This window comes from Elephantulus edwardii, unplaced genomic scaffold (genome assembly GCF_000299155.1).
Source record: "Elephantulus edwardii isolate Elephantulus edwardi_28Jun2011 unplaced genomic scaffold, EleEdw1.0 scaffold00302, whole genome shotgun sequence".
Classification (NCBI taxonomy): Eukaryota; Metazoa; Chordata; class Mammalia; order Macroscelidea; family Macroscelididae; genus Elephantulus; species Elephantulus edwardii.
Window position 1 is genome coordinate 2250873 of NW_006400052.1, and position 26101 is coordinate 2276973.

Here is a 26101-nt window from a genome sequence, read left to right on the forward strand (position 1 = left end):
GGACGAGGCTGGGGGCCCGGGATGGACGAGGCTGGGGGCCCGGGATGGACGAGGCTGGGGGCCCGGGATGGACGAGGCTGGGGGCCCGGGATGGAGGAGACTAGGGGCCCAGGATGGAGGAGGCCAAAGGAGACTAAGCCAAGGGGGGGGTGCAGAGGACGGACACAGTCTGTTAGAAGATGGAGGAGGCCAGATGAGATTGAGCCAAGGAGGGAGTTGGGGGAAGTGGAGGATGGACACACCCTGGGCATGGAGGATACTACGAGACTGAGGACAGAGAAGGTCAGAGCCCCTTCTGCCCAGGGTTCTCACTCCAGTGCTCACGGTGGACGGAGGACAGCAGCTTACAGAGCACTCTGTCCGCCCACAACTGCAGAGGGAGAGGGGACCGCTGATGCCCTCCAGCCTGTGCCCCTACCCTGTCCCATCCCATATTAGACAAGAGGAAACTAAAGATCCCAGAGAGGGGAAGTGACTATCCCAGGGTCACAGAGCAAGTCTGAGGTGAACAGAGGGCAAGGTCTCAGCCTCCCGGCCATCCCCTGCTACCTGTGATCAGAGACCCATGGACCCTCATGTCCCTGCTGCCCGCACCCCCGTGCTGCCTTCAGGCCCCTGGGCCACCTGCTGACCCAGATCTGCCTGGCTCGGGAAGCACTGAGGTGGCCCGGCAGTGCTCAGTGGCCTGGCCCACCTGCGTTTGGAAGAGACATGGTCTGGCCACTTCCTGCCTCCCTCATCTTTTTCACTGTAACCCCACCACGTAGACCCCTCACTGCATCTCTGGCCCTCTCCCCGGGTATGTTGGGGCGGGAGGTGGGGGGTGGCACAGGCCCTGTTCTGTCAGGGAAGTCGGGATGGGGGCGGGCCCTCAGCTTCCTGTTGTTCATCGCCCTGGGGCCCTGGGGGGGATTTCCCTGGTCACCCCCACCCCCCAGGGAAGGGGAAGGAGCCTGGGTGAGTCACAGGCCTGGGGCGGGAACCCGAGGGTGAAAAGGGTGGGAGGAACTTCTCCGACAAGGTACCTCCTTGGGTCCAGGCTGACCAGCCCTTCCCAGATCCTGCCCACCCCAAGGCCACTTCCCTATCTTCCCTGGCTATTATTCTAAGGGTGCTTACCTTGGTGCTGGGGCCAGTTGGGGACACAGAAAATGGGGATGTCTTATTTTGGGGGTTCTGAGAAGAGAAAATAGGGGTGGGGAGATGGCCAGTGAGGTAGAGCTGCTCAACACCCTTTCTGCCCCTCCCGGCCCCGTTCTGCCCCGGCCCCCTCGGCCCCCTTCACCCCACTGCCTTCCTCACCTGATGGTTAGTGTCAGGTCCATTTCTTTCGGTGTCTGCAAAGAGAGGGAGAGGGCAGAGTTGGCACCAGTTTGTGACCGGGGGTCTCCCACCACACCTGCCCCCTCCCTGCCACCCTCCAGGTGATCACAAGGACCCACTGCCCCCCCCCCCTACCTGCGTGCTCTGACGGCGAGTCCAGACCTTGCTTCTCGGCCTCCAGGGGCTTAGACATTCTTATTTCTGGGGACAGAGGAGGAGTGAAGGGGTGAGAGTTGGGAAGCCAAGGGAGTCCCATGCCTCTCCCCTAGCTCCAGCCCTTGGCCTTGCTACCTCGGACGTGATCCTCCCAACAGACAGACCCTCATTCTGCCCTGGTCCAGTAGGACCCAAGAGGTGCCTTTGGGAGGCCGGGGATCTGATCCCTGTCATCTTCTCAGAAGTTGGCACACCAGTGTCACCCACTGTGAGGCCCTGCGATGGAGGCAGGAGGGGTCAAGAGAAGCCATCAGCCCCCCCGGGAAGTGGCAGGCGATGTTCCAAAGGGGTGAGAGCAAGCGTAGCCCTCCTCCAACCTCGGCTGTCCTGCCTCGCAAGGTTTCGGGTGAGACAAGTTTTCCGCTCTGAGTGGGACCCGGGGGGTGTGATGGGACGGGATTCAGCTGTCAGACCTACACGTGTGATTCAGCCGCCCTCGGACCCTCGCAGCCCCGGCCCACCACTTTCCTGTCTGTATCTCACTCCCACCTGGCTCGCTTTCTTGCATTCGGCACATTCCCCACTCCATCCGCTCTGCCCTGGACCTTGTTCCCCTAACCTAACCCAAGCCCTGGCCTGGAACTTCAGCCTTGAACCCCTCTGTACGTCCAGCCCAGTCTAAATATATCACCCCTACAAACATAATTCCCTTCCGTAATTCCTGGGCCCCAGACATGAACCAAGCCTCCAAGGGAGGGTGTCAGGAATCAAGCTGAGAAGGAGAGGACACAAACCAACAGAAAAGTCCCTCCTCTGGTTCAACAGCGATCGGACCACATGAACTTCAACCTCCATGACTCCAACACCTGAAGAACTGGATGGTGCCCGCTGTCCCTGCCGACCACGCTGAGAGCGGTCACAGCAGAGGATCCAGGACAGACCAAGAGAAAAATATGGAACAAAACCAATGTCACAAAAATAACCAGGCTCTCAGGTCCCCAAAACTACAACTGTAAGCAACCCTATGAGCCTGGAACCGAACTCACCCCTGAGGCTCAACTTCCTGTCAAACCAGAGACAGGCCTAGAAGGTGAATAACACCCAGCAGGGCCTCACGCCTTACAACGACCAACTCCCGTCAGCAGTTGGTATTTTATGGAGGAAGGTAGTGGGGTTCTACGAAAGGGTCTCTGTAACAGGAGAAGGACCACCAGGTCTTCATGAGGCCAGAGATCCTAATTCTAACCAGGACCACAGTGGGCACCAACCTCGACTTCTCACCTCACTCCCAACATCCTCCAGCCCTAACCCATGTGGACAACGTCTCAAGCCCAGTGTTCTCTGGCCCTGATCCGAGGCACGTCCAGGCTGAATGTACCTCACTCTCAATCTCTTTAAAATACAAAACGAGACCCTTTTCAGTGAAGCAGATTCCACACACACCGCAGAGCAGAACCGGGCTCCCCGAGATGTCGGGGTGTGGCCTTCCCAAAGCACATCCGTAGGGCTTCCTTCTGAGGCCCTTAAGGGTGGACCCAAACCACTGACCTCAGGGAGCTCTGGTGGCTTAGTAGAAAGGAATTGTGCTGCAAAGGAACAAGTTTCGAAGCGATTTCCTCTCATGCAATTTGTTGTCGTTAAGTGCCGTCGAGTCGCAGGCGACTCTTAGCGACCCTATGAAGGAGAGTCGTCAACACTTGTATGTCTCTCGTCCTCTCTCCAGATTCACAGTGTTTCCGGAGGCAAGCTATTACGGAAGTGGATGCCGCTCCTGCTTCAATTTACTGCCTCTGAAAATTCTCCATGGGTCGGTTCCAACTTGAAGGTACACAACAACAGCAGCAGCAGCAACAACAATCTTTTGGTTTGCAGTCAAATTCGTGTCACCCAGGGACTCCATTCAGTCATCTTTCAACTGAAACTCTCCTGTCACTGGGTCAGTTCTGGTGTGTGGTGACATTCAACACCCCCTGCTCACTAAGTCCATATGATCCGAGTCCTTCACTTGACCTTGACTCTGCACTCAACCTCAGATCTTATTCAAGACCTTCAATTTGCCCCTAGAACTCAGTCTGAAATTTTCACCTAAACCACAACGCCATCCTTATCAAAGGAGCTGTTCAACTCTAGCTCGCTCTGATCCTAAAATAGTTCAAGATGACCAGCTCAGGGGAGGGACAGGAAATTCTCAGCAACAGGGAAAAAGAACCCACTGGAGCAGGGTGTTCAGGAATTTTACTATGCGAGGATAACGTAACAGGAACACCACTCAGATTTTAAATTCCTAATCGAAAATCTCAAGGCTTTACATTTCAGGTGGGCGTGTAAAGTAGTACAAGCACTCTTCGGTAGAAATTAATAGAACAGCAGGGCCACTCCTGGGCAGCTGCCCCAGGGGAACGGGCACATGCCCATGAAACTGATGGACACAAACGTTCACCACAGGTTTTCCTGAGACCTCGGTACTGGCAGCAACCCAGCCTACACCAGCAGGTGAATGAATAAACAACACAGGGTGTATCCACGCATGGAACGCTCCAGTGTAACCGAGGATAAACTCCCAGTTCCCACAAACTCCTTATGTCCACAGATATCCTGCTGAGAGAAAGGAGGGGAGCTCCTGGGAGCAATAACATCCCCCAAGACCTGGGAGTCAAGCCTCAGAGGGTAACAATCAGATTAGTGGGGTGTTTTGGGGTGCAATGGAAAGGACATGAGGAAGCTGACCAGGGGATTGGGAACAGGCTGTATCTTGATCTGCTTGGTGTTTTCATGAATCCCTACTCTGGTGGCATAGTGGGTGCTGTATTGGGCTGATGATGTGTTGTTCAAATCCCACTGACGGAGAAAGATGGGTACTCTCCTCTTGTAAAGGTTTACAGCCTCAGAAACAGGAAGAATGTCCACCTTGAGTATGAATTAGTGAACTGACTTTTTTTTTTAGTTTTGTGTTTTATTTATTTAAGAAGTTCAGGCCTTGACTGCGTATTTCCGCAGTCTGAACTGACTTTTTAAAAAAATATTTATACGTATTGGCTTCAATTCTGACATATTGTCACTACATGTATGCAAAATTCACCAAGCTGTAAGCTTAAAATTTTAGGTTTTTACTATATGTAAATTATATATTTTCACAAAAGAAAAAAATATTAAGGCAGGTAATGAACAAAGCACAGAGTCCTGAGGAGGTGATGGCTGGTGGACACTGGGACGTGGACTAGGATCTTCTGGGGATGGAGGATCCTTAAGGGGCTAATAGGACAGGTGGGCAGACACCCCAGGAGCCTGGCGATGAGACCTCACTCCTGATTCCAGAGCAGCTGCGCAAACAGCAAACAGTAGTCAGATTCTGACTAATCCAGTAACACCAGAGGAACCATGGTGGCACAGTGGTTAAGCACTCAGGTGCCAACAGAAGTCCCAGGTTGACATTCAGCAGTTGCTCAGCAGAATGAAGATGTGACAGTCTCTTTCCATAACGAATGACAGTCTTGGAAACCTGTGAAGAGGTTCCGCCCTGTCCCACACAGTCACTGTGAGTGGGAACTGGCCCAATGGCCGCCTTGGGTGTTGGCTGACCTGCCCTAAGTCCCAACCTCCTTACCACCCTGGAAGTCCAGCTCAGTTTCCCCACCTCATGCTCCTTGCCAGGCCTTCAGGGGTGACCCCTTCTCTCCTCCACTACCTATCCCTGGCCCCTTTCCATCACACAGAAGCTCTTCAGCCCCTCTGTGCTGGAGGAAGCTTCTACACCCTGGCTGGCTAGAGAATGCCCCTCCTGTTAAAGACCACAGCAGCTCTGACCTCATCCCATCCAAGAAAGGCCTCGAGCCTCCTCGGCCCCCCCGTGGCCCCTGGCCTCCCGCTGTCCCAAGGCTGCGTCCAGATCTTCCTCCCAGCAGACTCGCAGGGCAGGATATCTGCGATGGATCCCTGGATCCCTGGCAGCACAAAGCTCAGGATCGGTAATAAATGAAGGAACAGCCCCTCCCCTCACCCTCCTGCAGCTCTCTCTGAGCCTTACCTGTCCTACCTCTGTCCATCTGTCTCTCTGCCCTTTAACAAATGTTTCCCCAGGTTCCAGTGTCTCCTCTCCCTAGGATGCTGTTCCCCACTCTGTCCACCTCCTGCTCATCCAGGACCCAGTGCAGGCTGTGTCCTTGATGAAGCGTCCAAAGGTGGGTCCGGCTCATTCTAGGGTCCCCAACCTGCTCAGGGTGTGTGGACCAGAGATGGACACCTTTCCTCCAGGCCTTTGCCTCTGCTCTTCTCTGCCTGATGACCAGTTCCTCCTCTCTGGGCAAACTCCAACTTCTCTTTGGGGCCCTGGCTCACATATCAGCACCTCTATGAAGCCCTCCCCAATTCTCTCATTAGGCTCCTCCTGGCCTGCACTGCTCTCCATCACACACAGTAGCCCAGGGCTACTATCTGGAGTCACACTATCCAGAGCTGAAACTCTGTTCTTGGAATGAAAGACCTCGAAATCTGCTGTTATCCAACCCCACCTTCCCCCTAACTGGGCTCTAAGTCAAGGTCCCTCATGGGGAAAGACAACCGTGGTCTGAGGGAATGTGAGTATTTGCCTCCCAGAAACACAGTGCCTGGAGTCAGACTGCCTGACAAGCAGCTGAGGGATTCAAACCACTGACATTTCCTTCAGCAGCCCAGCCAGTAACACACCAAGCTACCTGGGCTGCTTTTCTTCTCCCTAAACTCACTGTGGCCAAGTCAATTCTAACTCATGACGTCCCTTCATCAGGTCTCTGAGACAAGAGATCTTAAAAGAGCAGACAGCCTCACCTCAGAGCAACCTGGTGGATTCAAACCTCCGACCTTTCAGTTAGCAGTCCAACATATAGCCTTCTCAGCCAGTCTACCTCAAGTTCTCCTCACCTCTCCTGGCACGGCCCACTCCCTCCACCCCTGCCCCGTGCCCACCTCTCCCGGCACGGCCCGCTCACTCCACCCCTGCCCCGTGCCCACCTCTCCCGGCACGGCCCACTCACTCCACCCCTGCCCCGTGTGCCCATCTCTTCCAGCACGGCCCGCTCACTCCATCCCTGACCTGTGCCCACTGCTCCTGGGATGACCTGCTCACTCTATCCTTGCCCCGTGCACACCTCTCTGCCCTCTCTTCCTTGCTCCCCAAGCCCAAAGATAAGGGCCTCATCAAATCATGCCCACCTGCCAAATTAGGGACAAAAAGCCACATGTAACACCTGAATGGTGGACTCTCGGGCTGGAACTGGAGGGACCCTCAAGAGGCCAGCTAAGCCCACCTAGTGGGCAGGGTCCCTGATCTCAGCTTCCAAAGAAATTCTGCAGCCACCTGCTCCCATACTCAGGCCGGGGTGTGACCCGAGAATTCAGGTTTTTAACGCTCCAGGTCCATCCTAACATGCACTGGCACCTTCTGGGCCCTCTGGATGCCTCAGTCACACAGAAAGTCAGTTGTCAATTATGGTTCAGTGTCACTTCCCTCCCCTGGCCCTCCCTGGTGAGGACATTTAAGTGGAACGGACAGGGGAAAGCAAAGCCCAGCCTGGCAAGGCCACTTGATTCCTTCCCTTCTTGGGTCAAGCCCACCAAGGGTCCCCAGCCCTGGTCCCGCTGGCTGATCTGCCTGCTGGGCTCTGGGTCCTCCCTGCCCTCCCTCTCTGCCCTCCCTGGACTTTCACTTCTCCTCTGCATTTCCCCCAGCCAGTTTTAGCAGACTTGAGCCAGCTTCTCGTTAGCACTTACCGAAAATGGGACTAAATATAGAGGGCCCAAGGGCTGCCCCTCACCCCTCCCAGCCCCACTTGGCCTGTCCCCTGGGTCCCCTGCCCCCGCAGCCAGTCTCAATCAAGGCGGTGCCCCCGGGAGCCCCTGTGGGCAGGGTCCCTGTTGCTGGGAACCTTTGTGGCTCCCCAAGAGCAACGCCTCACACCCCCCTGCCTCCCCCCACACCTGCCTAGCCCTGCAGCTGGCCCTGGGTGGTGCTGCAGGATGGAGCGCTCCTGAGATGTCAGGAGGAAGGGATGGAGATATGGACAGCAAACAGAGCAAGAGAGGTGGCCTCACAGCTGTGCCAACAACAAGCAAGGGCCAGCCAAGGGCACGGCAGGAGAGCATGCAAACACACTCCTGAAACAGGTGAGCACAGGTCACAGGCAGGAAGGGGCACAGGCTGCAGAAAAAGACACATGACTAGGCATGATGACATGGTCGGTATGCAAAACACATGCTCAGACATATACACGAGCAGCCCCAGTCAGGCATTCACACACACACACACACATACACACTCAGTCACATACAGTCGGTAGATATGTACATACTCACACACACTCTGAGTCACACACACAGAGTCAGGCACAGACACTCTCACACATATGCCGTCACATACAGCCAGATCTATACAGGCTTGCATACTCAGTCACACACAGATACACACGCAGTCACACATGACCAGATGCACACACTCTCAGATCACACACACACAGAGTCAGATATACACACAGCCACATATGACTGGACACACACACACTCACACTCTCTGAGTCACTTCAGCCCATTTAAGCACAGAGCCCTGATGTTCACGCACATACAAGGTCCCCACTCAGCCCCACATAGGAACAGAGTCAGTGTGGAAGCAGACACTGTGTGTGCAGACAGAGGACTCTGTGACTGCTCTGTGTGACACACATACACGTACACACAGCTCAGCTACGCAGTCATTACAATAAATAAACACAAGCCATCTCAGAGCCCACCTTGCCTCCTCTGCTTACTCACACCCACTTATCTGCAGATCTCACTTTAGCCATCCCCTCCTCCAGGAAGGCCTCTGTGCTGTCTCTGGGCTTCTACAAGCCCCACACTACACCATGCCAGCCGCAGCGCCTCTGAGCTGTCACTATCGGCTGACAGGTCCAGCTCTCTGCCCTGGACTGAGGACTCCAGGGACACAGGACCAGAGCTTCCTCTTCTCCATTTGTTTTCCTGACATCCAGCCCAGGAGGGCTCAGCAAAGTGTGTTGGGGAAGGATGACGAACACCCCTTACCTGCAGATACTCAAGAGCAAGAATAACTGACCACAGCGAAATGACCATCATCACGTTTGGATGCTTATCGTGCGTATTCCAGACACTATGCTAACAGTTTACAAATAATGTCTCACTTAACCCTCCCACCAACACTGCCAAGTAATCATTATCATTATGCAAAAACCCCCAACCAAATTCACTGTCATCCACTTAGTTCCAGCTCACAGCAACCATCCATCAGGTTTCCAAGCTGGCAAATCTTTATGGAAGGAAACTGCTCATCAGCTGGTGGATTTGAACTGCTGACTTTTTGGTTAGGAGCCTGAAATGTTACTCACGACGCCATCAGGGCTCTTTTATCATTCTGCAAAGGTGTTCTTCTATTAATTGAGCTGACAAATAAAAATTTCTCCTTGTATACTGCCTGGTACACAGTGTTCACGCCGTCAGCTGAAATTTGATGGGGAGGCTGGCTCACGGGCATACAAACAGAGTCAAACTTCAACCGTGGGAAGAGCATCTAAGACAAGAGAAGGCAGGCTGGGGGGCACAGGATGATGGAATCAGTGCTGATCTAGGGGTTGTCAGAGATGAGAGTGTGCCAAGAGATCACTGTCAAGGTTATCCTTACAATGGTGCACAAAACAGCCCCCCACACTCACTCACACACAGGTACGTGACTGTCACATTCAGAATGACTTAAAACACAGACACTCAAAAGTAGAACACCTGCCCCAAGTCCAACTCCTTTGCAATCTTCACCCAAAGATGACCCATGTCCCCCAATTCACTTTAAGGGCTTGACACACCAAACTTGGCTTCACCTCCTCCTCACCCCACAGAGCAAGACAGTAGTGGTAAGACAGGGGTGTTGGAAGTTGAGGACAAAGAGGCGGTTGAGGCACTGGGGACTCAGAGGGCGGGAAGAAGGGGTTACTAAAGGGCAGAGCGAAAGGGCAAAGGGGACTGCGGGGAGGAAGGTCAGAGGCGCAAAGCCCAAAGCCCTGTGTCCTCTCCATCCGCGGAGCAGACTCTTACCTGGAGCCCCCATGCTGGAGTGAACCATGTTCTCGCCGGCGGGGCTGCGGGAACAACTGTGTCATCTCCCCGCCCTCTGAGGGCCAAGCCCTCCCCGCCGGAAGCCACCCAGGGAGGAAACCGCAGGGCCGGGCCGCCCCCTTCGGAAGGGAAAATGCCCCAAAGCCGGTGCCTGCCCAGGAGCCCACCCCGATGGGGTGGGGTGGGGGCAGGGGAAGGTGCTGGAAGGGCTCACCCCTCCAGATGCCCCCCAAGGTCTAGGGACAGTTGCGCTGGGGGGTCACGGTCAGGAAGAGAGGGAAGGCCCACAGTAACAAAAATGGAACGCTCGCCAGCAACTTTGAGGCGCGGATGTCGCTTTTCCGATGCTGATCCCAGCGCCTCGCACCTGCCAGGCGTCACCTCGCCGAGGCCTCACAGCAGCGCCCTCAGGAGGGACTACTGTGTACCCCATTTTACAGACGAAAAGACCGAGCGTCCGCTAAGTCAGGTGACTTTTCCAGCAGCCCACAGACGTGCTTGGGCAAGGAGCGCACGGGGAGGAGGTGGCCGCGGCGGGTTGGCGGGAGGCAGGGCCGAGCCGCGCACCTGTCTGCAGGTGAGGCGTCTGGGAACAAACAGCACTGGGAAGGAGCAGTAAGCAGGAGCAGTGCAGGCGGTGGCTCAGAGCGCTGGCCGGGGGCTGCGAGAAGCCAGCCAGGGGCCGTTGCGGGGACCCAAGGGGTCCCCGGTGGAGGAGAGAGCTGAGTCCCCTGCCGGCCGGTCAGCCCCGCGCGCTGCGGCGCCCGCGCTTCCCGCCGAGCCCACCAGAGGGCGGCAGCGCTCAGCCAATGGGCCGGAGGGCGGGGCCGCCGCGGAGGGGGCGCCCCTTCTTCCGCTCCGCTCCCCTCCGCGCCCCCGCCCGGCGCGCACACCTGCGAGGGTCACACAAAGGCGCAGGGCTCCCGGCGCACGGCGCAAACAAAGGCGCGGCCGGCGCGGCCCCGTCCCCTCCTGGCCGCCGTGGCCGTGGCTACCCAGCCGCCCGGCGCCTCCAAGCAACCCCCGGGGCCCGCAGGAGACGCTCATGCTGACGCGCGAGCCCCCAACACGCGCGCCCACGGGGCAGGCTGCTCGCGCGCGTGCGCGCACACACATACACACACGCGCGCGCCCAGCTGTTTCTGCACGCGGACCCTGCGCTTCGCACACACGTGGATACCACGAACACACGTCTAGTGCTCCTGCCCCATCATGAGCCCTCTCTCTCTACCCTCTCAGCCGCTCGCGTGGACCTGTGGGCTCTGGGCATATCTGCACTCGTGTACCCATGTAGCAGGCCAGTCCACACCAGTGTCTCCCCTCTGACTGTGGAACTCGTGCACCCAGACAGCCCTCTAGGTCAGGTGTACGGAGGAGACCCTCAGGAGGAACCTGTCAACACACAGGGGCATCTCCAGCCATCTCCACTTTACATCCCATCTCACCAAAGTAATTTCTTGGAGGAGGGACACAGAGCAACAGGGGGCCCCTCTGCCATCCTGCCTCTTGGTCTCCCTCTCTGCAAGTGTCCTTTCAACAGCAGCCTCAGTTGCTTCCACATCAGCGGGCAGAGGGGGACCAGAGTTGCCTTGATCGTCTTTGTCCACTAAGCACCCTTTGGATTTAGGATTGTTTGGGGTTTGGTGGGGACTGGAGATTGGAGCATGTAAGGACATTATGGAGGGCCAAACCCCTCCCAAGCCACCACTCCCATGCTCCACCGGGCCATATCCGATGCCATCTATGCCAGGATCCTCAGCTGTCACTCATGTGTCAGAACGCCCCCCAGAAGGGCCCTCCTTGCTCTGTGAGCCCAGTCGGCCCTGCCAGAGGGAGGTTCTGCTCCCACCGTGTCAGTGCTGCTGTTCCTCACCAGCCTGCACCATCTTCCTTGGTCCAGGCGTTTGCCTTGGATCTACCCTGCAAGGCCCTTAGGGAGCTGGCCTCCCAGGTCTGCTTTTGAGCGGGGAGTGGATAAGTCCTTTCATACTCTTGGAGGATGTAAAGTCCCACCCCACACCTCCCCTGTGGGTTTCTTTGGGCTTGCCTGGGTAGCAGGGTCTTGAAGGAAGGTGAGCCTGGTGGGGAGAGGAAAGAAGGGCAGAGGACACCCTGGGTAGTAGCACCTGGCAGCTAAAGCAGTGAGGCCCAGGTGGGGCAAAATGGTGGCCTCCCAACTAGATAAGAGACCTCAAGCCATGATGAGCAAGGCAGGTAGGGCATGGAAGCTGGGGCATAGCGAGGGGCCACTCGGGGTGTGGGAGCCCAAGAAGGGAGGCAGTGCAGGTGAGGCCAGGCTGGGCTCAGGGCTGAGCGGTAATTAAAGGAGACATAGGGGGCTCCCCAGGGCCAGCGGGGCTGGTAACTGACACGCGGGCCCCATTGCTCTGCTCATATTTCTCGCCGGATCGATACGTTTGACTCCCGACAAGACAATAATCGCTTGTACGCGGCCGGCAAGTCGATCAAATACATTATTAGAGCGAGGTCCCCCGGGGGCCCGGCGGGGAGTCGGAGGGGGGGAGCAGCTGGCCCACCGGGGACAACAGAGAGGAATTCCTCACCCCTCAGGCCCTCCCCCCAGCCATGGCCTCTTCCTCTTGGCTGCCCCTGGGGACCCCCTCTATGGCTCAGCTCCCAGCTGCTCTCTGGACTTCAGCTGTCTCTGGTGACCTCTCCACTCAGCACCCTCGCTACGTCCCCACTCCGCATGGGGACCCAAGGGGTCTACTCCCACAGGTACTGTCATCAACCACAGAGCTGCAGTCTGTGGGTGCTCAGAGAGACATCCCCAGACCCTCAGCTTGCCGGGAGATGGGGAGACAGGGCCCAGACCACACGGTGGGTCAATGGTTGGGCCTCAAGGTGAACCACAACCCGGGGCTCACTGACATCAAGCTCTCTGTCCATCCACCCTCCTCCATCCAAGCACAGGGGTCTTCAGCAGACGCAGGGTAGAGGCAGCATAGAGGCTCAGGGCAGGCTGGCCCAAGAACCCAAACAGGCAGTAAGTGGATGCAGTGGTGGCCAACATGCAGACAAAGGGCTCGTCCTGTCTGTTCCCAGCCTCAGCAAGTGGCCACTGCTTGCTCACCTCTCCCTCATCTTCCTGGCTTCAGGGCTCATGTTTCTTTTGACAATTTCTGCACCTGCCTCAGGGCTCCTGCAACCCAAAGTCAAGTCAAAGTCAAAGTCGGCCAATAACAAACGCTATGGATCGCCTTGAGTTTTGCTTAGGAACGTCCAGCACACTTCTATTTCTTCTTCCTCACCAGCAGCAGCATCGATGCCGTCTCTTCTATGCTTCTTGAGCCCCAATGTTATCTCTAATCTTCAAAAGACTCTGAGGTAGTAAAGTCTACTATCCTCATTTTACTGGTGAGTTGGGGCTCGGAGAGGTGAAGTCACCTGCCCTGAGTCACACAGCGTGTCCTCCTCCTTGGTGTCCTGAAATGCTCCCCATCTGCCAGTGGAGACAACATGCCACTCCCGGACTGCTGAGGTCCACGGAGATGCCCCCCACCCCACAGGCCACATCCCAACTCGGACAGCCTTTAGAACCAATGTGACATTCAGCAGTGAACTGTACCCTTGATCTCACCTGAAGGTAGACCGATCCTTCCCCATTTCCTTCCATTCAAATATTTCCTCCCTGCCCCTCAGTGTCAAGCTTGTGTTGTGGCTGAGGATGGAAAGATGAATGGGATCTGGAACCTGCCCTCGAGGAGTTCATGGTCCAAAGGGAAAGACAAGAGGGGATTAAAACACTCCCATAAACCATCACTGGGACTGGTGCACTGGTAGAATTCTCGCTTGCCATGAGGAAGACCCCAGTTCAATTCCTGGTCTCTGCACCATTATTAGAGGCTGACTTGCTGCTATGATATGCGCAGGCTTGCTTCAGTGGGACTTTTAGACTAACACAGACCAGAAAGGCCTGGTGATCTAGTCTGAAAATGAGCCTGTGGGTCATCATTCAATCTGCAGCTGATGTTGAGGATGCCATAGACCCAGGCCTCGTTGCATTTCCTAGTGCCAAGAGCCACCGTGATATTAGGGCAAACTCACTAGCAGGTGACAACGGCTGCCAGCCATCCCTGGGCACATAGAATATGGTGGCTGAAAGCAAAACAAAGATGCACTTTTCTCTCCCCACTTAATGTCTAGTCTTTAGAAGTTAAACAGTGTTTTTCAAGCCCCTCAAATAAGTGTATAAATCCAAGTTGGGACAGCTTTCAAGAAGAGAAAGAGGGTGGGTGGGGTGAAGGAAATGGGTAGGATCTTTTGTGAAAAACAATTAATTCAAACTTTGTAAATAAACCAGGATAAAATCTTTTAAAAAGAAGAGGAAGAAGATGAAAGTTTATGTGAGATGGGTGGTGGCCTGTTGTGGAGGAGTTTTCTGAGGAGGTGACACTTCAACCACAGCAATGCAACCATCCGGAGGCAAACAGTGCAGGGAAAGGCAATGGGAACAGAGGAGATGATGGCCCTGAGGCAACAAGCAATGTCTGGATCACATCAAACAGGGCTTTGTAGGTCACGTAAGACTTTCCTCAAGTAGAGTGACACTCACCAGCTTTAAGGAGGAGAAAGATAAGATTCGATAGACATTTTGGCGGAGGATTCCACGTGCTGTGGGAGGCCTACGGGAGGGCAAGAGGGGTCAGCTGTGAGGAGGGTGTGAGATACCGTGGTGGCAGGGGGCCAGCGGTGGCGGTGGGGATGGGATGTGGTGATTGGCTGACTGTAGGGCATGAGGGTGAGAGAGTGTCAAAAATGAGGCCCAGGTAGGTCAAAGAGCAGGAGTTGAGGGAGAGCTCAGCTTCAATGAGAAAGGACAGCCATCAATGAATGCGGCTGGATCCGATGTCTTAGGCAGGATTCTGAGCAGGAAGATTGAGTGAGAAAGCCCTATCAGAGACTAGTGTGAGGACGGTGACGGAGTGGACTCTGAGGCAGGCTGACCAATGGGAAGGCCAGGTAATGGTCCAGGCAGTAGGGTGTGGGGCCATGAGCATGAAGATGGGGGTGCAAATTCAGGATGCACATTCAGGAATGGGATTCTGGGAGTGAGGGCGGGGCTAGGACAGCTGAGTGGATGCTGAACCTGCGATGGAGAGCAGAGACTCAAGCTATGGACCAGGGCAAGATGCTGGGGTTAGTGCCCAGAAAGCTCAGGAAGAAGCATATCAGAGGCAGTAAGTTGCTTAAGAAATTCGCACTGACACAAGCACTCCTCTTTGCATTCATTCTCCCAATTTCCCAAATCCACCAGAAGCCCACCAGAATTTTCACCCCAAACAAGAGGAAAACAAGCAGCACTATGAACTAGCTCGTGCATGAAGGGAAAAGTCAGAAAACCAACCAAGTGTCCTTTATGACACGGGCCGGCCGGCGACCTACAATCGGCCTGCTCCGCTCCCTGAGCCTCAGTTTCCCCATCTGTAAGTAAGGAGAGAAGTCTTAAGACTTCTTCCAACTCTAAAGTCCCAGGACAGAGAGAAACAGAGACAGACAGGACAGATTGATGGGCCAGCTAGCTGTGGAAGAAAGAAAGAGACAGGGGAGAGCTCGCTCACATTTTGCAGATTTCTTCTAAGGAGGGCGTGGGGGATTATACTGGATGTTTCCCCTGAGCCTTCATTGCGACCTCATGGGATAGGGACACGTGACCTCAGCAGGCCCATGACATCATGGTGAACCCCCCACCCCCGACCTGTGCCTAAACTGCTGTGGTGAGCTCACTGCACCTCAGTTTGGTTTGAATGTGTCACTCAGACAGCAGGGCTTCAAAGAACAGTGACACCATATACTCATCAGGGCCACCACAGGAAGTGAGGGAGCAGATGCCCAGCCACAGACCTTCCCCTGGTGAGGCTCAAGCCTCAGTCTGGGGCTCCTGTCTGTCCCCACACTGTGCCAAGCCTCCTGTGTGCTGACTCAAGCCCTGGTACCCCTAACTCTGGCCCTGCACTGGTGTGGCCACCAGCTCCACCACAGGGAGCTGTCCAAAGGCTGAAACCCGAGGGCTCGCATCCCCTGTCCTGCACCCTCCTGTGATCCCTTCTCCTCCAAGACAAGCCCTATCCCCAGCAAGATCTCACGTTCCCCCAGCAGGTCAGCCCTGGCCTCTCCATGAGCCACTGCCCTTGCCCAGCCCTCTCCTAGCTTGTTTTCTTTCCTCTCATCCTCCAAGACTCAACCAAAGGTCACTCACTTCCTCCAGAGACCCTCTCTGAGTAACTCAGTGCCACCGCCTAGTTCTGATTTCTTCAGAGCACTCTCCAGAATCAAATTACCATCTACTTGTTTTGTTGTCTGTTTCCCCCTCTAGAAAGGTAAACCCTTGAAAACAGGAGTCCCTTCCTGCCTTGCTCACTGTGGCGCTGCCAGCACCTGGAACAGTGTCTGATGTGCAGTTTGTGCTGGCGAGCAAATGAATCTTTCCAGGCTCCTCTGGCCTTGAGAATGGTGTCCAGGGTTGACCTTCCAAGTCCACATGAATCTGGGCCTTGTGGGTTTCTTTGGCCTTTTTTTATGCCTCCAAAATTCAGACTCAACTCATTGCCCTCAAGCGGGAATCCATTCATAGCTGACCCTCCAGTGAGTTTTCAGAGGCTGTAAATTGCATGGGAGGAGACTACCCATCCTTCTCCCAGGAGCAGCTGGTGTATTCAACTTGCCTGCCTTTGGGTTGGCGGCGCAACTCCTTACCTTTGACCCCTAGGGCTCATCACATCAGCAGGGGTCCCCCCCCCACCACTGCATGCTGTCTTTCAGGTCACCTTTGATGAGCAGATTCTACTCCCCAGTCTCTACACAGACTCCTAACCCTGGAAGTGATCCCTCACTCCACCTGACGTCTAATTAATAGCAAAGACCACAGTCTTCTCGGCTCCAGGCAGCATCTCTGGATTTTTTTGTTGTTGTTTCTTTTAAAAAAACATGTGCTTTTACTGAGCATTTACGGGAAGACTGGGTTTCATTCATTCATTCATTTATTGAAGTCCATTTTCCTCTCTCTTCCTCCCACTCCCCTCCTCCATTCACTTTGTCTTGTACTTGTTGTTCCAGACTGTTAGTATCCCTGGATTTTAACATTAATGGCTGTTGTTGCTGCTACTAATGGTTCAACATTGGCATTACTTCCCTGAAGTCTGAGCTCTGAGGGCAGGGCTGAGTTTGCTTCTGGAGCCCAGCACTAGGCCTGCATGTAACTGGGGAAGCAGGTAGGTCCATTGAGTTAGGACATCACAGATCTTCTGTAACTACTTGTACTGACAGATAAAGAGTCAGATGAGGATTTGAAAATTGGTTCCTCAACTTATATGCTGTGTTAGCCTGGGCAAGCAAATTCCCCTGTCTGAGCCTCAGATTCTTCACCTCTGAAATGGTGGCAGGAGCATGGACTGGCAGATAAGCCATTAGCCTTAAATATATTTGTTGGGAACAAACTATTTGTTGCTAGGTCACCCAGCTGTTAAGGAGTTGCACTGTTAACTGAGGAATACGCAGTTGGAATCCACCAAGCGCTCTGAGGTAGAAAGATGGACAATCTCCTCCTGTACAACATACAGCCTTCACGGAGGGTCAGCTCAAAGTCAGTTCTGACTTGATGGCAAAGAAGTGAGGGGGTGAGAGAGATACAAGAAGTTACATCATGTTCACCACATCGAGGTTGGAAGTCGAAAGAAGCAGAAACCACCCAAACGACACCGACAGAACAGTGGCTAATGGCTAAGGGATTCAGCATAGAGGTAATTCCTTGGCTTGAGATGTACTCAAGGCACAATGAACCACAGTTAGACCCATCTTTTTCAAATTACTTGTGTATTTTCTATGTATACATGTATTAAGATACATCTGCAGGTTCACACAGAATGTTTCCAGTGCCAAGACAAACTAAGATTGAGTTGAAAGAGACACTGACAATAAATGGTAATAATTATAAAAACTCAGACGGGAAGGAGGGCAAGGTATTCCACTAACAGCAGAGTCACTTTCTGACAGAGCCATCAGAACAGAAGCCCGTTGTAAAGCAAGAACTGCCTGCAACACACAGTAGATGCTGGAATACCATGTGAAAGAAAACGAAACAGACATCTGGACATGGGCATGGAAAGTTCTCCAAGTCGCCGCTAAGTTAAAGGCAGTGTGCACAAGACTTTATGCAGTTTGATATAATTTGTGTAAAGCATGTACAGAACACTATATAATTTTTATAGTTGCATTTGTTTGGAGCAAGCACAGAGGAAAGGGTCAGGAAGGTGACCAGTGACAGCTAGCTTTGGTGAGGGAGCCAGGGCTGGGGGAGCAGAGTACTCAAAGGAGCTATCAGCCTAATGATTTGGTATTCAGAATGAGACTCTATTCATTACTGAATTAAAAGTGTCATACTGTAACAGTCGTACAAAAGCTAAACCTGTGTAAAGTACAAAACTGTCAGAAAATGAAAACTCAAAAATGTTTCACTAATAGTGATCACATAGTGTTATAATCACCATAACAACACTAGTGACAGGAGAGAGCTCTGGTGGCCCAGTGGGTAAGGAATCGGGCTGCCAACCCAAAGTTAGGTGGCTTGAAACCATCAACTGCTCCAAGGGAGAAAGCTGGGCATCTCCTCATGTGCGATTTACAGCCTCTGAAAACCGTCTGGAGGGTCGGCTATGAGTCCATTCTGACTTGACGGCAATAAGAGAGACGGGAGAATAGTGATAGGGAAAGGTTAAGACTCCCCTAAAAGGTAAAAAAATCTTTCGAGACCCAGAAAAAAACAGGCAGTCTTATTGAGTTCAGTTATCACAGATTCCACTTTACTTGAAAGGATAAAGAGGCGTATGACCATAAAGAAAAGGAAAAAAAATTATTACCCCCAAAAAGAGGCTAGACGTTTCCTTCAACGGGGAGAGTTGTGCTTAGGAAAAGACACACAGAGGTGGGGTTTCTTTATCTCCACCTGAGGGATGTTCACTCCATAATGACTCGTTAAACGTCTTGTCCACACAGTTGTGGGGCAAGAGTCAATGTGTATTTATTTCAATTTCATCTCTACCACCACCTCGCACCTGGTTCACTGCACTTTTAGAAACTGACCTCAGAGGAGTTCGGCAGGGCGCGCCCATCACCGCAGCCTCTGCAGGGCTGGTGCCGCTGTCCAGGGTACTAATGGCCCAAGGCTGAGAGATTCCAGCGAGCCTGGCGGGAGTAGCGTCATTCCAAGCTGTTTCAAGACTCCTTTTTCCCAACCACTGTCCCTGGGCCCCTGCCCTGTGACCTGGCCTCTGCCCTCTCTAAGGGAATCTCTCGGATGGCGTCGCCCACCCTTGCCCTGGCTCCCTCCCCCATGCTGCCCGCCTTCTGTTCTGCAACCCGCCCACACTGCTCTCTGCCTCGGGATCCTTGTTCTTGTTGTTCCTTCGCATCGTATTCCGGGGTCACCTAAACCCCTTCCACAGAAGGGCCTTTCTGCTCATCTTACCAAGCATAATCCTTCCTCTCCCCATCTCTCCCTCCTTCACCACACTGCATTTTTCTTCCCAGCACTTTTCACTGTCTGACATTCCAGTTTCCATGTATTATATGCTTGTTTGTTATCCATCTCCCTCGCTGCCCCCGGGAATGTACATGCCAGGAGGACAGAGCATTCTGTCCTGTTATGTTTTATTTTCCTTTTTAAAAAGGACCTCAGGTGCACAAAATTGCATTCCTTGTCATCCTTGCCTTGTGACACGCTTCCGTCATTTGGGCTGGCGGAGTGCTCTTTTATTATTCATTAGCTTATTTATTTATTTTTAATAACAAATAGATGTGGATGCTCCACTCGACATTAAAATTAGGGCAGTGACAATGAGCACACCCACCTGTGTCTGTCCTGGCCACTGCTGTGTCCCTAACACCTGCAACTCCAGGGAAGCTTAGTGTCTAGTGGCTGCAAAAGCTAAGTGAGGGACAATGACCGCCACACTGGAGCCGGTGAGAGCACCCACCTGGCCTCCCAGGAAGTGGATGAGGTGGGGACAAAATCAAGCCTTAGGTCCCCTGCTAAGCTCTCCTGTCCTCTCCTGCTGGTGGCTTCAGCCAGCCGTGCTCACCCTACTTACTCTTGGTTTGGCCAAAAGCCTCTTTAGCAAAATTCACTTCTACACTTTGCTAAAGGTGCTGTGTCCTTGCTCTGCGAGGACCGGAGGGGTATTTTCCTACAGATGCTGCCCTTATCTGTAGAGCTGCAGCCTGTCTGAGCTCAAAGAGGTCCCCTAGATTTCTAGCTTGGTGGAAGACAGGGAGACCAGGGCACCGGGCACACAGTGATTCACTGTCCCCCAGCTCCTTCTGTCCTGCTGCCCTCCTGCACCCAAGCAGGTTGGTCTTCCATCTCTGTGTCAAAATGGGACACAAATGGGTCAGCCTTGCATGATATCCTTGAATGGTGACTTCGTAGACCCCTGCCTTTCAGTACTGTCTCTGATGAGAGCAGCTCCCAGCACCTGCAGGGAGTAAGGCAGAGGGCTGGGCCATCTTTCCAAACACCCACGGAAGCAGACGGACTCTGCAGAGGAGCACAGAGAGGGCTGGTTTGGGTGCAGAGCTGGTGAGACGCCAGGAGATTCCAAAACCAATGCTCTCCTGGACAGTGGGCCACACTGCCCATCACTCTATCAGTACCCTGAGTTCTTGGGCAACTTCCACTTCTGCAAAAGCCACTGAGATGGTTGAAAAGGTGCCAGCTTTGAAGTCACATAAGCTGAGAGAGGCCTGGGAGGGGCTGTCACTTGGCCCAGGTGTCACCCTCAAGAAAGGAAGAGACTAAACCAAGATGTGCATTTTCAATTGCTCATTGGGACCCACTGCCAGACCCTCCACCAATGTTGCTGTCGCTCTTGTTATGTGCCATCGAGTGACTCACAGTGACTCTGCAACAGCCCTGCACCCTGCTCTGCCCTGAGCTCACTTTCCTGTCTTGTTAGGGGCCGTCCTGCCAACGTGAGCCATTTAATCAGAGAGTTCCCATTTAGTGCCTGCCTCAGCTGACAACTCTGGGACCAGAGTGAACCGAATCCACACCACAGAACTCTATTTGGTTCTCGGAAGCTCTGGTGGCGTAGCCTGCAGGGAGCTGCACTGCTGGCTCAAAGGCCATGGCCCTTTGGCGGTTCGAATCCACCAGTGACTCTGCAGGGGAAAGATAGGCAATCTCTTCCTATGTAATGTCCAGCCGTGGAAACCCACGGGAAGGTCAGCTATGAGTCAGCTCCAACTTGACAGCAGTGAGTGAGGGAGTGAGTAGATTCTTCAAGCTCACACGGCAACCCCAACCGCAGTGGAAGCCAACATCCTTTTATTCACCTGCTCCCAACTCCACTTCGCTCAACTCACCTCCTCCAGGAGTTTCCTAAAGGAAGGACCTCTCTCATAGAGCAGCTGTTGGGTTTGAACTATGAGCCTTTGGGATTGCAGCTCAGCTTCTTACAACTAGGCCACCAGAGCTCCCTTCACCCAAAAGTAGGCAATTTGAAACCACCACCCGTCAGCTGGTCCTTGGGAGAAAGATGAGCAATCTCTTCCCATGAGATTTACAGCCTCTAAAAACTCACAGGGGGGTCACCTATGAGTCAATCCCAACTCAGGAGCAAGGAGGAGACCCAACACATGCGTGGCACATACATGTCAAGTGGATCCTCCACTGGGACAAGTTCTCTACTTGAGTATTTTGAATTTCAGTTCTTACTTCTGTAAAATCAAGATGATAATTCCTTCCTCATAGGGTGGCAGTGGCCATTCAAGTGGATGATGATGAATCTTGGCGGTGTCTGTTGGGGGAAATATTCTTTTTTTTTTCCAAACATTCTCTTTATTACGTGTTTGATCCAGAGGAGGGACTAAGTGCAGGAGGGGGGTCTGGGTAGGGTGCGGCCACCTTGCTTGGGTGTCCCGGGAAATATTCTATAAGTACAAAATCTCCAAAGAGCTGGGGTCTAAGAGATGGGCAAGATTCAGAAGAGAACAGTACCAGGGATGGGCAGGGCTCTTTATCCAGCAACATTATTTTCTGGGCATTTTACATTTCGTTTCATTGACTCCGTGACGTGGTGACTGTGACGCATGTGGAGAGAACTGAGACTCAAAGAGGAGCCACGTGCCCATGAAATCACACTGGGTGCACGGCAGAGATGGAAGCAGTCATGTTTCCCAAGCGGCCCCAACAGAAGTTGGCATTCGTCAGGGGCCCCAGACGAACTGAACCAATGAAGGCTAATCAGAGTCAAACGGGCCTGCGTGGAGGTCCTGGCTCCACTACTCAACTCACTGGCTAGAGACTTTGGGCAAGCCACTGCCCTTCTCTGATCCTCAGTGTGCCCATCTGCAAAGTAGGTATAACGATAATGCTCCCACACAGGGTGCGTGAGGGATTCACTGAGAACACACAGTACGCGGTTGACCAGAAGACCCTTCATGAGATGGACAGACCAACGGCTGCTGCAGGAGGTTCACACACAGCAGAACTGTGGGAAGAGTGTGCTACCAGCAGGGTGTCATTCTGTTCTACCTGGGTTGACAGGAGTCGGAAACAACTTGATGGCACCTAACAACAGCGACTGTTACTCTTCCACGTAGGGGAACTGTACAAGCAGGAGCTTAGGGGTCAATCTGAGACGATCTGTGACCATTGGAGCATCAGTCAGAGGGGACTCTCAAAGGAGGGGCATCTACAGCCAGGCTGACAGAGAAGAGAGTCGAACCTGTAGCCAGCTGTGAAGACAGAAAATGGAAAGCTTTGATGTGCTCCATGCTCCGCAGGGTGGCTGTGGTCTAGAAGGGAGGTCCTCGGGCAACCAGGGAGGTGGTGGCATGGTTGTTACAGCCAAAGGGCCCCCAATCTTCAGATCTTTCACCTCTTCTCAGGTTTCCCGGGCCTTGGCCGGAATCCTATATTCCTCTGCCAATCTCCCACCAATCTCCTCTCCATCCCAGGCCCAGCCCTTCCTCAGTTCAGGCCAGGTCCTAGTGCCAGGGCCCTGGCCTCTCGTCACCTGCACCTAGAGGGCTCTTTCTTGATTTTGTTAAAGAAAACCTTTGACTAATTGGAAAACTATGATCTGAAGGCATAACAGATACCTCACAGCCAGTGAAAATAAGAACTGTTTTAGGCAGAGGTGGCATGTGACATTGAAATGGGATGAGGTGGTTGATCAGGTCCTAGTCCTGGGTAAAGGGTGGCGCTTGGAAAGGCGATATCGGTTCAATCTAGAATCCTCGTCCTCTCAAATGTCCCCAGCCGTCAATATCCCATCAGTTCCCCCCAGATAGGTCTGAAGGCTCTCAAATGTCCCCAGCCGTCAATATCCCATCAGTTCCCCCCAGATAGGTCTGAAGGCCTCCTTTCCTTCCCACTCACCACCTTCTCTCAAACTCTCCTCTCTCTTCGGGCCTGGACCACTGCACAGCCTCTTACGTTCTCTCTCTCTCTCTCACTCTACAGATATTTCTTGAACCTGGTTCACCAGCTTAGGACAAAGGACACAGCCCCTGCACTGGGGAGCTGATGGTGGTGGGACTGGGGATCCTGAATCCATTGTTTTTACTTCTCCCTAAACCATGGCCCTTGCACAGACTGAGAAAAGCCAGGCCTTACGCACCTCTTTACTGCAAGGGCAGCCCACAGAGCGGGTGTCCACATTCTCTGGGCTCCCATCCCTATACCAGAGGGGATAAAACTCCCCTAGGCTGCAATGGTACAGGTTGCACACATGAGAGGGTAACACAACCTGAACAGCTTCCTTTTTAGGGGACAATCGAGGCTTGGGGCAGGCAAGAAATCTAAGCAAAACTCTACAAGCACCCCTGTGGCCAGTATATGGGGTGCATCCTCAGTTCTCCAGCTGTAGGCCTGTGGACATAGCCACATTCTGTCTCCAGCAGACGTGGTCACCCCCACAGGAAGAAAAGTGAAAGACCTTTCCCCCACTATTTCTGCTAACACTCAAAGGACTTGGGCCTGCTTCTTTTACAACCATGAGAGGAGGGAATGAACCAAGAGAAGAATGGCTGGGGCAAGCCATGTGTGTGTAGAGGAGGCGGACCGGACAGGAAAGGACCGAGGAAAACCTACTTGGTGGGCAGAGAAATGGGAGAGGGTTGTAGAGAAAGAATACGTGGGGACTGCGAAAGCAAAAGAAAGAAGGGTCTGGAAGCTTTCCAACCCCAGGAGAGAAAGGTAGTAATAAAGGGGAGAGACTGCAAGGGACAGAGACAGAGAAAAGCAGAGAGAGAGAAAGCAGGAGAGAGGAGAGAGCCAGAGGTCAAACTACAGACCTGACTGACCAGCTGCAAATCGCCTCCCAGCACCCTCTAGACTGCCCCTCAGAGCGCTGTCCCCAGTCCTGAAAGGGGCCATTCGGGGTAGAACTGAGACATACATAGGCAGGCGGGTGTTCAACCCAGAGAGAGTGACCAAGTACTGGGCAGAAGGGCAGGGACAGGCCCTGGAGAGCTGGCAGGCTGAGGAGGGGTGAGTGGACAGGTGGCTGCCTCCCCTGCAGGGTCAGCGGTAACCCCACTTATTTGTGTCTCCTGCTGGCAGTTGATGCTGCTACTGCTGCAGACGCTTTAGGGGCCCACTCTCCTGACTTCTGCCAACACCTCCCTCAACCTGTGGCCATGCTGCCCTGCCTGCTCAACCCAGCACCCTTCCATTCCTTCCTGCCATCCCTGGACCCCCCACGACCACGGGCCCAGAGCCCACCGCTCTGCTCCCTCCAGTTTGGGGTTAGGCAGGGAAGCCCAGCAGTCTGGATAGGGCGGGGGCTCGGTGGGTTATTGAGGATGTGGCCAGGGACTGTGGCTGACACGGATGAGGAGGAAGAGGAGGGGGTCTCAGTGATGGACGATGCTGATTCTGTGGTAGGGGGACCGCAGGGGAGGGGGTGGCGGCGGGCTGGGGGAGGGGGGGGGAGGAAGCAGGTTGGGGGGAGCAGGGCCAGGCACACATTTGGCATTCAGGGCAGCTGACAATAAAAATGCTTTATTGCCAAGAAACTGGATCGATCGGGGCTGGAGGGGGCCGGCAGGGGGGACGCGGAGGGCTCAGCGCAGAGGCCGGCGGCCGGGCCTCTGCAGCGACCAGGGCCCGAGCCGCCCTCCCCCCTGCGCCCCCCTCCCCGCCTCCTGCCCTTTCTCTCTTCTGCAGCCACCGCTTAGTTCTTATTATATTTTTTCTTATATATTTTTTCCCCCAGCTTCTCCTGCTCCTGGTTTTTTTCTTCTTTTTTTTTCCTTTTAATTTTTTTAAAACTCACTGCACTCTCAATGCAGCAGGCTGGATGGGGGCAGGGTGGGGTGTCTGCCCAGGCCAGACCCCTACCCACAGGCGCCCAGAGTTGCTGGCCTCAGGCCGAGTCCTATTTTGCTCCCTTGCCCCCCAGTTCAATCAGGCTCCCCCAGAGCCCACATCTGTGAGTGCTGATCTGTGCCTACCCTTTCTCTTAATGGTCTCCCTCACACCCACAGTGGGCTGCGGGCCCAGACTAGGCCTTCCTCCCCTCCCCCCTACCTGGCCCTAGCTCTCTCCCTAAGCCATTTGGCTGATGGTCAGAACTGTCCGTCAAGGGGGCTCTGAGCCCCTGGGGACCCAGATGGGAGGGGGAAAGGGAGAGGTCGGGGGTCAGGCCATGTCCCCTCAGCTTGGCTCTTTCCCTTCCCCCCTCCTAACAAAGGGAGCAGCAGCCCTGATGTTGGGGGGGAGGGCCAGCCTCGTACTCAGAGAAGCGGGGAGCTTGTCAGCATGGCCATGGGCAGGAGGCAGAGGTGGGGGACGCCTGCTCCTCCTCTGCCCGCCCCCTTGGGTCAAGGCTAAGGTGATTCCTCAACCTCTCTGAGGCTGGGCTGGGAGGGGAGGGGGCTCTGGACAGACAAAGAACTGGAACCCCGGGGAGCTGGGGGCTGGCGGAGTGCACCTGGGACCCAGGGCAGTCCTGGGCTGAGGGAGGGCCAGTAGGCACCCCTCTGGCCTGGCCTCGCCCTCTGGATGGCCTTGCCTCCCATCTGCACCAACCCCTGTGGTTCCCGCAGCTAGAAAACCTTCAGGCCAGGGCAGGGTTGGGTGAGGCTTAGGGGAAACTGAGGCTTAGAAGTGAAGAGAAAGCCAACGTTGGGGTGGAGGGTGGCAGTACAGCTCCAGGGTCCCCTCACTCCCCTTCCTGCTGAGGAAAGACACCTTCCCACTGGGTCAGGGGAAGCTCAGGGAGGACAGCTGGTGGAACACAGCAGAGAGGAGGCTGAGGACTGAGAGGAGCAGGAGCGTGTAAGGAGAGAGCTGGGTACTGGGAGAGGGTAGGAGACAGAGACTGAGAAGAGAAAGATGCTAAAAGAAGGAGGCTCTGAAGAGACAGAGAAGCTGAGGTGAGGAGAGGGAAAGGCCAGGAGATGGGAAAGTTGAGACTGGAGAGAGTGAGAAGCCGGAGACAAGGAGAGACAGCTCGCCCTTCTCTCGGGTCGGGGAAGAGGCCAATCTAACCCGGGTTTGTATCCC

The 26101-nt window shown here is 54.2% G+C and overlaps 1 protein-coding gene across 3 annotated transcripts in view; it reads right to left on the minus strand.

The window, feature by feature from the left end:
- POU2F2 (POU class 2 homeobox 2) overlaps positions 1 to 9627 on the minus strand; it is a 39229-nt gene extending 29602 nt beyond the window's left edge. The window contains exons 1-4 of one of the 3 annotated variants that reach the window (XM_006900933.1): positions 9550 to 9580; positions 1459 to 1524; positions 1303 to 1337; positions 1120 to 1176 (exon numbers count right to left, since the gene is read on the minus strand). In XM_006900933.1, the coding sequence (XP_006900995.1) occupies positions 1120 to 1176; positions 1303 to 1337; positions 1459 to 1524; positions 9550 to 9577 (186 nt within the window). In that variant the 5' untranslated portion in view covers positions 9578 to 9580. Of the gene's footprint in view, positions 1 to 1119; positions 1177 to 1302; positions 1338 to 1458; positions 1525 to 9549 lie in introns of all 3 variants that reach the window. The other 2 variants (XM_006900932.1, XM_006900934.1) reach the window with 2 other exon arrangements.
- Positions 9628 to 26101: the final 16474 nt, after the last annotated feature.